This window comes from Oncorhynchus keta, chromosome 29 (assembly GCF_023373465.1).
Source record: "Oncorhynchus keta strain PuntledgeMale-10-30-2019 chromosome 29, Oket_V2, whole genome shotgun sequence".
Taxonomy (NCBI): Eukaryota; Metazoa; Chordata; class Actinopteri; order Salmoniformes; family Salmonidae; genus Oncorhynchus; species Oncorhynchus keta.
The window spans coordinates 11,772,420-11,785,555 of record NC_068449.1 but is presented as its reverse complement, the minus strand read 5'-3'; the positions used below and the strand labels follow the sequence as shown (position 1 = coordinate 11,785,555).

Below are 13,136 nucleotides of genomic sequence, written 5' to 3'. Positions count from 1 at the left end.
AAGACCAAGTCCATATTATGGCAAGAACAGCTCAAATAAACAATGAGAAACGACAGTCCATCGTTCTTTAAGACATGAAGTTCAGTCGATACGGAAAATGTCAAGAACTTTGAAAGTTTCTTCAAGTGCAGTCGCAAAAAACATAAAGCGCTATGATGAAACTGGCTCTCATGAGGACCGCCACAGGAAAGGAAGACACAGTTACCTCTGCTGCAGAGGATAAGTTCAGAGTTAGCAGTCTCAGATTACAGCCCAAATAAATGCTTCACAGAGTTCAAGTAACAAACACATCTCCACATCAACTGTTCAGAGGAGACTGCATGAATCAGGCCTTCATGGTATAATTGCTGCAAAGAAACCACTACAAAAGGACACCAATAATAAGAAGAGACTTGCTTTGGCCAAGAAACACGAGCAATGGACATTAGACTGGTGGAAATCTGTCCTTTGGTCTGATGAGTCCAAATTTGAGATTTTTGGTTCGACCCGCTCTGTCTTTGTGAGGTGAACTGAGGATATCCGTATGTGTGGTTCCCACCGTGAAGCATGGAGGAGGGAGGTGTGGTGGTGATTTTCTGGTGACACTGTCTGTGATTTATTTAGAATTCAAGGGATGCTTAACCAGCATGGCTACCACAGCATTCTGCAGCAATAAGCCATCCCATCTGGTTTGCGCTTAGTGGGACTAACATTTGTTTTTCAACAGGATAATGACCCAAAACATACATCCAGGCTATGTAAGGGCTATTTGGCCAAGGATAGTGATGGAATGCTGCATCAGATGACCTGGCCTCCACAATCACTTGACCTCAATCCAATTTAGATGGTTTGGGATGAGTTAGACTGCAGAGTCAAGGAAAAGCAGCCAACAAGTGCTCAGCATATGTGGGAACTCCTTCAAGACTATTGGAAAAGCATTCCAAGTGAAGCTGCTGGAGAGAATGCAAAGAGTGTGCAAAGCTGTCATCAAGGCAAAGGGTGGCTACTTTGAAGAATCTCAAATATAAAATATATTTTGACTTGTTTAACACTTTTTTGGTTACTACATGGTTGCATATGTGTTATTTCATAGTGTTGATGTCTTCACTATTATTCTACAATGTAGAAAATAGTAAAAATAAAGAAAAATCCTTGAATGAGTAGGTGTGTCCAAACTTTTAACTGGTACTGAAAGTATTCACAGCAATTACAGCTGTGAGTATTTTGGGGTATGTCTCTAAGAGCTTTGCACACCTGGAAAGTACAATATATGCACATTAGTATTTTTTAATTCTTCAAGCTCTGTCAACTTGTGTAACGGCGTTCGTCAGTTGAAGGAGAGTCGGACCAAAATGCAGCGTGGTGGTTACTCATGTTCTTTAATGTAGAATAGCGATACATGAAATAACTATTAAATATACAAATCAACAAACGGACCGTGAAAACCTATACAGCCTGTCTGGTGAATAACTAACACAGAGACAGGAACAATCACCCACGAAATACACAATGAAACCCAGGCTACCTAAATATGGTTCCCAATCAGAGACAACGAGAATCACCTGACTCTGATTGAGAACCGCCTCAGGCAGCCAAGCCTATGCTAGACACACCCCTAATCAACCACAATCCCAATGCCTACAAAAAAAAACCAATACGACAACACAATAAACCCATGTCACACCCTGGCCTGAACAAATAATTAAAGAAAACACAAAATACTAAGACCAAGGCGTGACAACTTGGTTGTTGGTCATTGCTAGACAGCCATGTTCAAGTCTTGCCATAGATTTTCAAGCCAATTTAAGTCAAAACTGGAACTAGGCTACTCAGGAACATTCAATGTCCTCCTGGTAAGCAACTCCAGTTTATATTTGGCCTTGTGTTTTAGGTTATTGTCCTGCTGAAAGTTAAATTTGTCTCCCAGTGTCTGTTGGAAAGCAGACTGAAGCAGGTTTTCCTCTAGGACTTTGCCTGTGCTTAGCTGTATTCCGCTTATTTTTATCCTAAAAAACTCCCTTTCCAATGACAAGCATACCAATTAGATGATGCAGCCACCACCATGCTTGAAAATATGTGGTACTCAGTGATGTGTTGCGTTGGATTTGCCCCAAACATAACACTTTGTATTCAGGGCATAAAGTGAATTCCTTTCCCACATATTTGCAGTTTTTCTTTAGTGCCTTATTGCAAACAGGGTGCATGTTTTGGAATATTTTTTATTCTGTACAAGCTTCCTTATTTTCATTGTGTTTTAGGCCACTAGATGCAAATCACACACTTAGTCTGTAGCTGACACTCAAATACACTGCACTGAACATAGGCAGAGACCTAGCCAATGAATGTGAATGTTCAATTTAGTTTCATTATATCCTTACCTCACAGAAATACAAATGTATGCTTTACCTCGCAACAAGCATGCCAGAGCCAAAACAGATTGTGAAGAGATAAATGAAAGCATTTTCTTAATCAGTTTTGGCAGGTTATAGTTTCATATGGTAATCCAAATATGTTCAACCAAACCCAATGGGACTACAAATGCTTCAACTGCTGATACACTGTAACAATATTTCCCTCATACTGTAACACTGTATACATTGTAAAATATAATGCACACTGTAACATTGTAATAGTTTTTGTAACACTGTGCCAGATCGTTTTGCATGACCCGGTGCAAGTGGTGTAAAGTACTTAAGTAAAAATACTTTGAAGTACTACTTCAGTAGTTTTGGGGGTATCTGTACTTTACTATTTATATTTTTTGACAATTTCTACTTTTACTTCACTACATTCCTAATTATAATTATGTACATTTTACTCCATACAATTTCCCTGACACCCGAAAGAACTCATTACATTTTGACTGCTTAGCAGGACAGAAAATGGTCCAATTTGCAGATTTATCAAGAGAACATCCCTGGTCATCCCTACTGTCTCTCATCTGGCGGAATCACAAAATACAAATGCTTTGTTTTTAAATGATGTCTGAATGTTGGAGTGTGAGCCTGGCGATCCGTAAATAAAATACAAATAAAATAGTGTCGTCTGGTTTGCTTAATATATAGAATTTAAAATTCTTAGCAATTTTACTTTTGATACTTAAGTATATTTTAGCAACTACATTTACTTTTGATACTTAAGTATATTTAAAATCAAATACTTTTAGACTTTTAATCAAGTAGTATTTTACTGGAGTCATTTTCTATGAAGTTTTCTTTATTTTTACTCAAGTATGAGAATTGAGTACTTTTCCCACCACTTCCGGTGCCCCGGGTGGGTGGAGTTTGCACATTTGAGACATTTCCTAGTGTCCATTTCCTGGTTTCCAAAATTCTAAAAGTTTTCCCAATTTCAGTTTATGTAAAAATAAGTCATTGTGTAGAGAATCCTTGTACCATCTAAACTGCTGTGAAATATATTTTCCATAGCAAAAAATAGTGTATTTGTACAAAATCAAAGTGAAAGATGCAAAAACAAAACTTAATAACGGGAAGCATAGAAATAGCTTATAGCAAACAGATCTACCGCTTTTTACACTTGCTTTCAGTGAGAATGACAGATCTATAACACACATTTGTTTATGAATTTGATCGGGTTGCCCAAAAAGTTAAATATTGTAGCTTTAAGTAAAATCTCCACCCACCCTGGGCACCATGCAATGCAAAACGTTGCTGAAAGTCCATCCTTATCTCAGAACATGGGCTTATGTCACATTCATATCAACTGGGAACTTGTAAATCTCTGACTTCCGAGCGTTCAAGATAACTGGGAACTCTGGAAAAAACTAACTCAGAGTGGGAAAAATATTTTAGAATGTTCATCCAACTCTAAATTTCAAGTCCTAAACTGTTTTTTTCCCCTAGAGCCCCGACTTTCCGACCACTAATGTCATGATTTGACCTTTTTTCGAGTTCCCAGTTTTTTAGAACGCGGCATGGAACCTTGGTAAAAACTAGGTCTATTAATGACGTCAGTGATCTTTAGGTTGGAAAGTCAGAACTCTAGAAAGATGCCAGAGTTTTTCTAGAATTCCGAGTTGGTTCACCGCTCAAAACAATTTCCTGTCAGAGAGTTAGTATTTTTCCAGTTCCCAGTTGTTTGGAATGCTTGAAAGTTGTTTTGAACATGACATAAGCCCATGTTCTGACTTAAGGATGAACGTTCAGCAACATTTTGCATGGTCTGGTGCCCCGGGTTGGCAACACATTCAAAACATGTCGTGTTCAAAACAACAGGGAGGTCAAATCATGACCTTAGTGATCTTCAGGTCGGAATGTTGGAGCTCTAGAAAAAGGCCAGAGTTCCCGAGTTGGAATTCTGAGTTTGATTACTATTCAAATAAACATTTCCCAGTCTGAGATAAAAAAAATTTGAGTTCCCAGTTGTTTTGAACACATTGAAGTGAGAATTCTGAGATTTGTACATGGTACCAGTTGTCTTGAATATGGTGCTTTCAAGACAACCGTGAACTCCGAAAAGAACGATGTCAAATCATGACAGTGATCTTCAGGTCAGTGACCTTCAGGTTGGATGACTGTTCAAAACGATTTTTCCCCCAAGTTCCCAGTTGTCTTGAACGCACTAAAGTCGGAGATGTCCGAGTTCCGAGTTGTTATGAATGCGAAATTTTTCTTCTCCAAGTGGAATGCCTCATATGTACATGGGAGGAGTCCACGTGAGACACAGTCGACTTCAAATTTGATTCGTTTGGGAAAATGTACATAATATTTTCTGTGTCGTCCACATACATCTGATTGGTCACTTGAAATCACTTTCTCCACACGATAGGCTGAGAAATGTCATGGAGGGGGCGCGGAATATATCCCTCCGCCCACACTGTCTTTGTTGTCGTTGGTGCTGTTTGATATGTGCTGTAGATTTTGGTGGCGCTGTAACACGGATGACAACCATCTAGCCTGGTAGTCCGTCGCAGCGGCAACAGCAGTTTTTCAACGGAGGAGAGTGTATCTGCGACGGCGAAGGGGAGCAAGGATTCACGGCCTCAATAATGGCTACTGAAACCACATCGTCCTGCACTGGCTCCAATTTACTGCAGCCGATAAGCGAGATAATCAATCTTCCTCTAGACCAGGTAAAACATTTTTGAATTGATTATCTCCTTGGTTTTGTTGTACTGCTGTAGGTTAACTGGTTTTATTAGTGATGCAGAGATTGTAGCGTGCAGGCTACAATAACCTCATTGAATGCCGTCTTAATCAGAAAGTCAGAGACGTCATTCGCTGGATTGTTGCATTATTGTAAAAAATGTTTTAGGCCTACTAGATACTAATATTTTTACATTTTCGAAATGGTTGGAGAATTTGGTAACTTCAGCTTCTCGTGTATTGTTGAATGGTTTGGATTGTCAACTGTAGGATGTATTAGGCCTAGCACTTGCTTATTGAAAGTTCCATTCATTCAACACTATTTCCACCTAGGCTGCGCCACTGTTGCAAAACTTATAGGCCTATACTACCACCAATCGTTTTTTTTCCACACAGACAAAGCGGTCTACATTGACATCTTCTCAAGCGAGTAATTCATCAACCCTTTAAATCAATTAAATTGATACCAGTGTCTCTCCTAGCTAATCGCTTATTATTTAATGCGATTAGACTTGCCTACCACAATCAGTGTCCTGCTGTGTGTGACGTAGCCCACCAGTTGTGTAACAAGGTGTGGTCCATTGATAACTATTGCATATCGTGAGGGGGTCGTTTTGACGTTAGCCTGCTAATGCTTGCATTCTAATCACATTTCCGTTTATCACACACACACACACACACAGCGGACTTTGTTAATACTCTGCACTCTTCAATCATATCAAACTGTATCTTCCAGAGATCCCACGGGTTGTGTACAGCAGCATATGAAAAAACAGTTGGTCCCTCCAAATATGTGATGGGGACAGTAACCCAATACTGTTTCAAATCAATATGAACACTCAACCTCGTGTCTCTTTGCTATCACTGAATTGTCCTTTTACGGAGTAGGGCTGGGCGGAATATCGTATTTTACTATATACCAGTATTGATGCATGGATAGGATTGGGTTTTTACTTCACCTTCTATAATTGTATTTACATGTTTGGTTTCTTAAATTTGATACGCAACTACTGCGCGTGTAATGTCCGTTTTTATAGTAAACTCGTTTTCTACTTGAGTCGTATTTCTCTCAACTGCTGCATGCCTCTACTCACACCAAACCCTGCCCCTCAAGGAGCGAGCAGTGGCTCCACCACGGAGTCACGAACACTTTCTTGCCGTTCACTCTGCAGTCTCCACGGTCAGACAGATGCAGTACTGTGTTGGTGACAACGACGCTGCTTTCCACAAGCGTTCAATAATTACTATTAGTTTGTATCTTGCTGTCTGCTACTTTGTCTTTTCTTAGCAAGTTGTTGCTAAAATCCATCTTGTTAGCCGCTAATGCTAATCGCTAGCTAGCTTTCTAAATGTTATAAGAGTCGGAGCAAACGTAGATGGCTAAAACAGCCTGGTGCTGGTGTAGGCCTAGATAGCCTACCATTGCACAAACATTCCTATCTTAAATAAGAGAGGCATAGGTGAATCATGAATGTTACTACTTCAACGAGGTTTAACGGTGATGGTTATCCAATAAGTAGTCCATCATTGTAAATAATAATTTGTTCTTAACTGACTTGCCTAGTTTAAAGGTTACATGTAAAATAAATAAATGTATTACCGCCACCTACTAGACTGGAGTATAACTCCCTTATACTTTAAATAAATAAACAAAACCCTTATATCTAATCCTACACTCACTAAAAAGCCACCACCACACTCCACTATTTAAATCGATCTAGTCCTACCTCAGGCCAACTGCCTGAAAGGACGGGACACCACCACTCAACACACCCTGTAACTCTTCTGACATCAAGTCTCCTACACCCAATTACCTCTGCAGCTCGCCTCAACCTACATTTTCTGCAATTTCGGTTCCATCCCTGCAGTACATTTGCTAACCATTATTATAAATGCTGACAACTTCTGCACTACTCTAACCCTGGAAACCTCAACCTGTTTCTCTCACACCGGACATTTCGGAACCCTAGTCCCATCGGCACCCCGACAATTAACACGTACCATTACTTTTCCCAATGCTACACATTGCTTTGTCTCATGCACTTCTGCACACTCCTCACCCTTAGGAACCTCCCTCATACACATGGCTGCCTAATGGCCATATGCTTGACACCTGTAACAACGTAATGTATTTGGCACAAAAGCTCATACAGGATAACTTATACACAGTGCATTCGGAAAGTATTCATACCCCTTGACTTTTTCCACATTTTGTATCCTTGTATCCTTTTGTATCCTTATCAGTCTACACACACTTCCCCTGTCTTTGATCAGGCATACAGCTCACTCTGCTTACTCTTTCTACCATTCTTCTTTAACAAACAATCTCCCTTTTCCCGCCATTCCTCCTCTGTGTTCCAAGTATACGGCAGGGTAGCCTAGTGGTTAGAGCGTTGGGCTAGTAACCGGAAGGTTGCAAGTTCGAATCCCCGAGCTGACAAGGTACAAATCTGTTGTTCTGCCCCTGAACAAGGCAGTTAACCCACTAGGCCGTCATTGAAAATTAGTATTTGTTCTTAACAGTCTTGCCTAGTTAAATAAATAAAAATACGTCTCCTTATGAATATAGTGCACTTCTCCGAGCATACATCTTATTCTTGCCCTCTCAAGGGATGCCGTTTTCCTTCTCTCCAGCCCGTCCAGACACAACAACGCATCCTTTCCATGAATATGTTATCTCTCTCTCCTCTTATCTGTTGGCTTGCATATTTACAAAATGGGGAAGAGTATTCTGCACAAAATATCTTTAATCTCAGTCGCACTCAGCAGGGAGAAAAAGGATGAATAGCATGGGCAGGGATCTGCCATCAGATTGTCCACATCAGGTGAAGAGTTTGGTCATTGTGGTTTAAAGAATAACACAATACATAATGAAATGGAATACAGGTAACAACATAGTGTCCAGCTCTAGAGTTGGCCACTCTTTACATAACCAATGGCTGGTGGTCTATATTACCTTAGCTGTCCATGGCTCAAGTAGCTCTAAATTAAATGCAGTCACCTCCAAAATGATTGGCCCTTTTAATAAAGATGAGCAAAACATTTTATACTGATATAACTACTCAGAGGAGACATTTTCTTAGACCATTCTTCCATACAGAATCTTGCCAGGTCCTTCATATACTTCGGTCTGTGCTTATGGACTGCCCTCATTTCAAACCACAAGTTTTCAATGGGGTTCAAGTCCAGAGACTGAGATGTCCATTGCAAAATGTTGATATTGTGGTCATTTAACCATTTCTTTGTGGATTTGATGTGTGCTTGGGGTCATTGTTTTGCTGGAAGATCCACTTGTGGCCAAGTTTCAGCCTCCTGGCAGAGGCACACAGGTTTTTGGCTAAAATGTTACGGTACTTGGTAGTGTTCATGACGCTATTGTCCTAACAAGAGCCCTAGGACCAGTGGAAGCAAAACAACCCCATAATCTAAAATATCCACCACCATAGTTTACAGTAGGTATGAGGTTATTTTCTGGACCGCTGGTGTGTGTGACCAGTCTCTGCTGCTGAAAAGCATCCCCATAGCATGATGCTGCCACAGCCATGCTTCACGGTAGGGATGGTGTTAGACGGGTGATGAGCTGTGCCTGGCTTTCTCCCGACAGAGCGCTTTGCATTCAGGACAAAGAGTCAAATGTTTCTCATCAGACCACATAATCTTTTGCCTTATGCTCTGATTCTTTCATGTGTGTTTTTGCAAACTCCAGGTGTGCTATCATGTGTGTTTTTGCAAACTCCAGGTGTGCGTTCTTTCATAGTGTGCCGTGGGTTCTTGGTTACCTCCCTGACCAAGGTCCTGATTGCCCGGTTGCTCAGTTTGGTTGGATGGCCAGCTCCAGGCAGTCTGGGTAGTTCCATATTTCCCAATGATGGAGACCACTGCTCTCGGAAACTTTAAACAGTCTTGAAATTGTTTTAAATTCATTACAATTCTGTCTTGGAGATCTATGGACAGTTCATTGGACTTAAGTGTGTTTTTTATTTAACTAGGCAAGTCAGTTAAGAACAAATTGTTATTTACATTGACGGCCTACCCCGGCCAAACCCTCCCCTGGCCAAACCCTCCCCTAACCCGGACGAGACTGGGCCAATTGTGCGCTGCCCTATGGGACTCCTGATCACAGCCGGTTGTGATACAGCCCAGGATCAAACCAGGGTCTGTAGTGATCAAATTTATTTATATAGCCCTTCTTAGATCAGCTGATATCTCAAAGTGCTGGTCAGAAAACCAGCCTAAAACTCCAAACAGCAAGCAATGCAAGTGTAGAAGAACGGTGGCTAGAAAAAAACTCCTAGGAAGGAACCAGGCGAGGAACCAGGCTATGAGGGGTGGCCAGTCCTCTTCAGGCTGTGCCGGGTGGAGATTATAACAACATGGCCAAGATGTTGAAATGTTCATAAATGACCAGCATAGTCAAATAATAATCACAGTGGTTGTCAAGGGTGCAACAGGTCAGCACCTCTACCGCTCCTGCTGTCTCTAGAGAGTTGAAAACAGCAGTTCTGGGACAGGTAGCATGTCCGGTAATGCCTGAGATGCAGTGCCACTCTGGAGCCCTGATTGTAGTATAGTTTCTGACATGGACTATCAACTGTGGGACCTTTTTTTATATAGACTGGAGTGTTTTTCTAAATGTCCAAACAATTGAATTGGCAACAGGTGTACTTCAATCAAGTGGTAGTGTCGTCTCAAGGAAATTGAATGTACCTGAGCTCCATTTGGAGTGTCATGGCGAGGGTATGAGTACTTATGTAAATTAGATATTTATGTCACATTTATTGAAAATTAAATACAACATTTCTGAAAACATATGTTTCCACTTTCTCATTATGTATGTATGTATGTTATGTATGTATGTATCTAGGCTCATCCATTTTGAATTCAGGTTGTAACACAACAATGTGGAATAAGTCAAGGGGTATGAATACTTTCTGGAGGCACTATCAGTCCTATGTGTTCTACTTCACTTGCATGAGTCATGATTTTCTGCCATTCATTGATGTCATGTTTCAGAACGACCTATACAGCGAACACAGGAAGTACAGGAAATTAGAATTGGGTTAGATGCGCTTTACTTTTTTTTTTTTTTTTATGTGTGCATGAAAATATGAAGGAGCTGGTCGTTTGAAGTTGACGAGTGACTTTTGCTTTGCCAACTGAACTTTAGCAATTACTCATATTAGCAAACTTATTTTCATTTCAAACGTAAAATTTCTCTCGTATAGGCTACTTATCGTGATGAATAAGCGTTCATTTTCTGGATGGTAAAACGTTTTCAGTGTATAGAAAAGATAATGGTACTATATATTTTTAAATAAGATAATTGATAATTGACAATCGCCTAAATAAAAACTTGACAGTCGGGGAGAATCTAAAATTGTCATTGCGTGGGGCCCCCCATTGATTTGACTTTTAAGTCACTCCGATAGCACAAGGCATAAGCAATGGAAAATGTGTAGCATTGTAGGAAATTGACTTTAAAAGGGAAAACCGTTTCTGCGGCCAAGAGGGCCTCTAAAACTGCGCCATTGGCCACGCCCGCTACCCCCTAACGTCGTAGTTCTGTAATGTGGGCAGTGTAATCTGAGCAGGCCCCAGCCAGCTCCCCTCCCTGCTTTCTTGGTGTAGGCCTGCTATGAAATTGGCTCTCCACATGAAGTGCTTTGGCCCCTTCTATACTTCTGTACCACACCCCTTTCACCCACACTGAGGCAAGCTTGTGTGGGTGGGACTTGTTATAGCATGCCTGCAGGTTGACATACTCTTGGTAATGTGATCACCTGTCTGGCTTTAAAGGAAGTCTTTGGTCTAGCTTGTCATGCTGAGAAGTTCTCATTAGGATAGGTTGTTCAACATAATTAGCCTAGTTCTATGGTTAGTCAAATGAATAGCCTAGGGGTTTCTCGTAGGCCCATTGGCATTTAGTATGAGTCACTGCACAAGTGTTCATTCTGTGTAACATATCATTGACCATTGCCTGGGGGCCAGGAGTGGCCCGTGAGTGTCACAGGAATTCCAGATATGCAACCAGGTATTGTTGCTCTATAATGACATGTTCTGGCAACACTCATTTGACCACATGCCTAATCCCGTGCTGTGAAATAGCGTTTATAACCCAAACCCTGCATTCCTTAATAGGGTCATTATTGTTGTGGTTTCATCTTTTTCCATATTAGTCCATCTGCTGTAATAACTGGTGCAAATAGCATTAGTGTGGAATTGTTTAAGAAAGCTGTCTGATTGGTCGTGAATGCACTCTCTTTAGAATGACTTATGTTAAAGTAAACCGCTTGGCTGAGTCGGGCCTCTCGCTCCTTCATCTTTGTCAAACATCAGCATGACTACGTTCCAATTAGAGAGGGAGAGAAGGAAACACTCCCAGAGTAATATTTAGCTTTTCGTGTGAAAATCATTGGTGTCGTGACACTTTTCTAAGCAACGGCTGAACTGAATGTGTCAATGTCACACAGCAAAGTACATAGATCACTATAGTTGTTAACTCAACAGCATTTCTTATAATACATTATGGTAATAGTAAATTATGAAATTCAATTTTTCCTATTTTTGAACCCTTCCATGTACCTCCTTGAGAAAGTAGTGGACTCGGAAGCCCTTAACCACACTACAATGCCAGACTTAAAGGCTTTTGTCAACTCTTGTATGACTCTGACCAGCCTGTTACAATGAAGTCGTAAGCCTCAGAACGCCAATGCTCTAAGGCAGGGGTTTACTCTGCAGCGCTGGGACGTTTCCTCTGGAGAAAAGCATACTTTGTACCAATAATGCTTCACATTGTATGTTTAAAGCATTCACTACTAATGAAGAACTACTCTGCTCTGTGGTTTTATTGGAATACAGTTTAATGCACATAATGTGATTGTTGTGGATAGTCAGGGTAATATAATAGTTTAAAACATTTCCATGCTTTGCAAGAAGTATGATTTCTGTAATAATCCTGTTTACATGGACACATCTGAAATCAGGCTACTGATGGGCCTTTTGATAAATGCAGAAAATTACCAATCAAAATAAACGTTCTACCACAGTGACTATGTTATTTCTGTGAAGACTTTTTGATTCGGAGTTCAGACATATAAAGTTTGAAAACTATAAGATGCATACTTATAGTTTAAGAACTCACTTCACTCGCGCATAAGAGGGAGGCTTGCGCTACCTGGTGCTGGCACATACGCAGCTCATATACACCGCTGTAATGCCTATTTAGCTGTTTACATGTCCTAATCATTGGAAATATTGCCCAGAAAACTAGGTATTTTAATTGATGTATACTTCAATTATGACTTCCATTTTAAGTTCAGCAGAGCAAGGTGTTGACATGACTAATGCCTTACTTGGCCTTCTGCCATAATCAGTTTATTAAATTGGTAGTGTGCATGTAAAAGTTGTCTGTGGTTTTATTTTTCCATGTCTGTAAGACAAGCCTTCTCTTGTTGCTGCTCCGCTTTCTGTGGGCCTGCTGTGTTGTCACCTCCCTCTGGGGTTTATAATGGAGGAAGGCTGGTCCCTAGCCCCGTAGTGGTAGCTCAGTAATGGAGGAAGGCTGGTCCCTAGCCCCGTAGTGGTAGCTTAGTAATGGAGGAAGGCTGGTCCCTAGCCCCGTAGTGGTAGCTCAGTAATGGAGGAAGGCTGGTCCCTAGCCCCGTAGTGGTAGCTCAGTAATGGAGGAAGGCTGGTCTCTAGCCCCGTAGTGGTAGCTCAGTAATGGAGGAAGGCTGGTCCCTATCCCCGTAGTGGTAGCTCAGTAATGGAGGAAGGCTGGTTGCTGATCCCTAGTGCTGGCTCAGTAATGGAGGAAGGCTGGTCCCTATCCCCGTAGTGGTAGCTCAGTAATGGAGGAAGGCTGGTCCCTAGCCCCGTAGTGGTAGCTCAGTAATGGAGGAAGGCTGGTTGCTGATCCCTAGTGCTGGCTCAGTAATGGAGGAAGGCTGGTCCCTAGCCCCGTAGTGGTAGCTCAGTAATGGAGGAAGGCTGGTCCCTATCCCCGTAGTGGTAGCTCAGTAATGGAGGAAGGCTGGTTGCTGATCCCTAGTG

At 41.3% G+C, this 13,136-nt stretch overlaps 1 protein-coding gene across 1 annotated transcript in view; it reads left to right on the top strand.

Moving 5' to 3' along the window:
- Window positions 1-4,802: 4,802 nt before the first annotated feature.
- The window catches only part of LOC118362309 (lysophospholipid acyltransferase 2-like), a 78,223-nt gene continuing 69,889 nt past the window's right edge, over window positions 4,803-13,136 (top strand). The window contains exon 1 of the mRNA XM_035742540.2: window positions 4,803-5,071. Within this exon, the coding sequence (XP_035598433.1) occupies window positions 4,988-5,071 (84 nt within the window). The 5' untranslated portion in view covers window positions 4,803-4,987. The remainder of the gene's footprint in view (window positions 5,072-13,136) is intronic.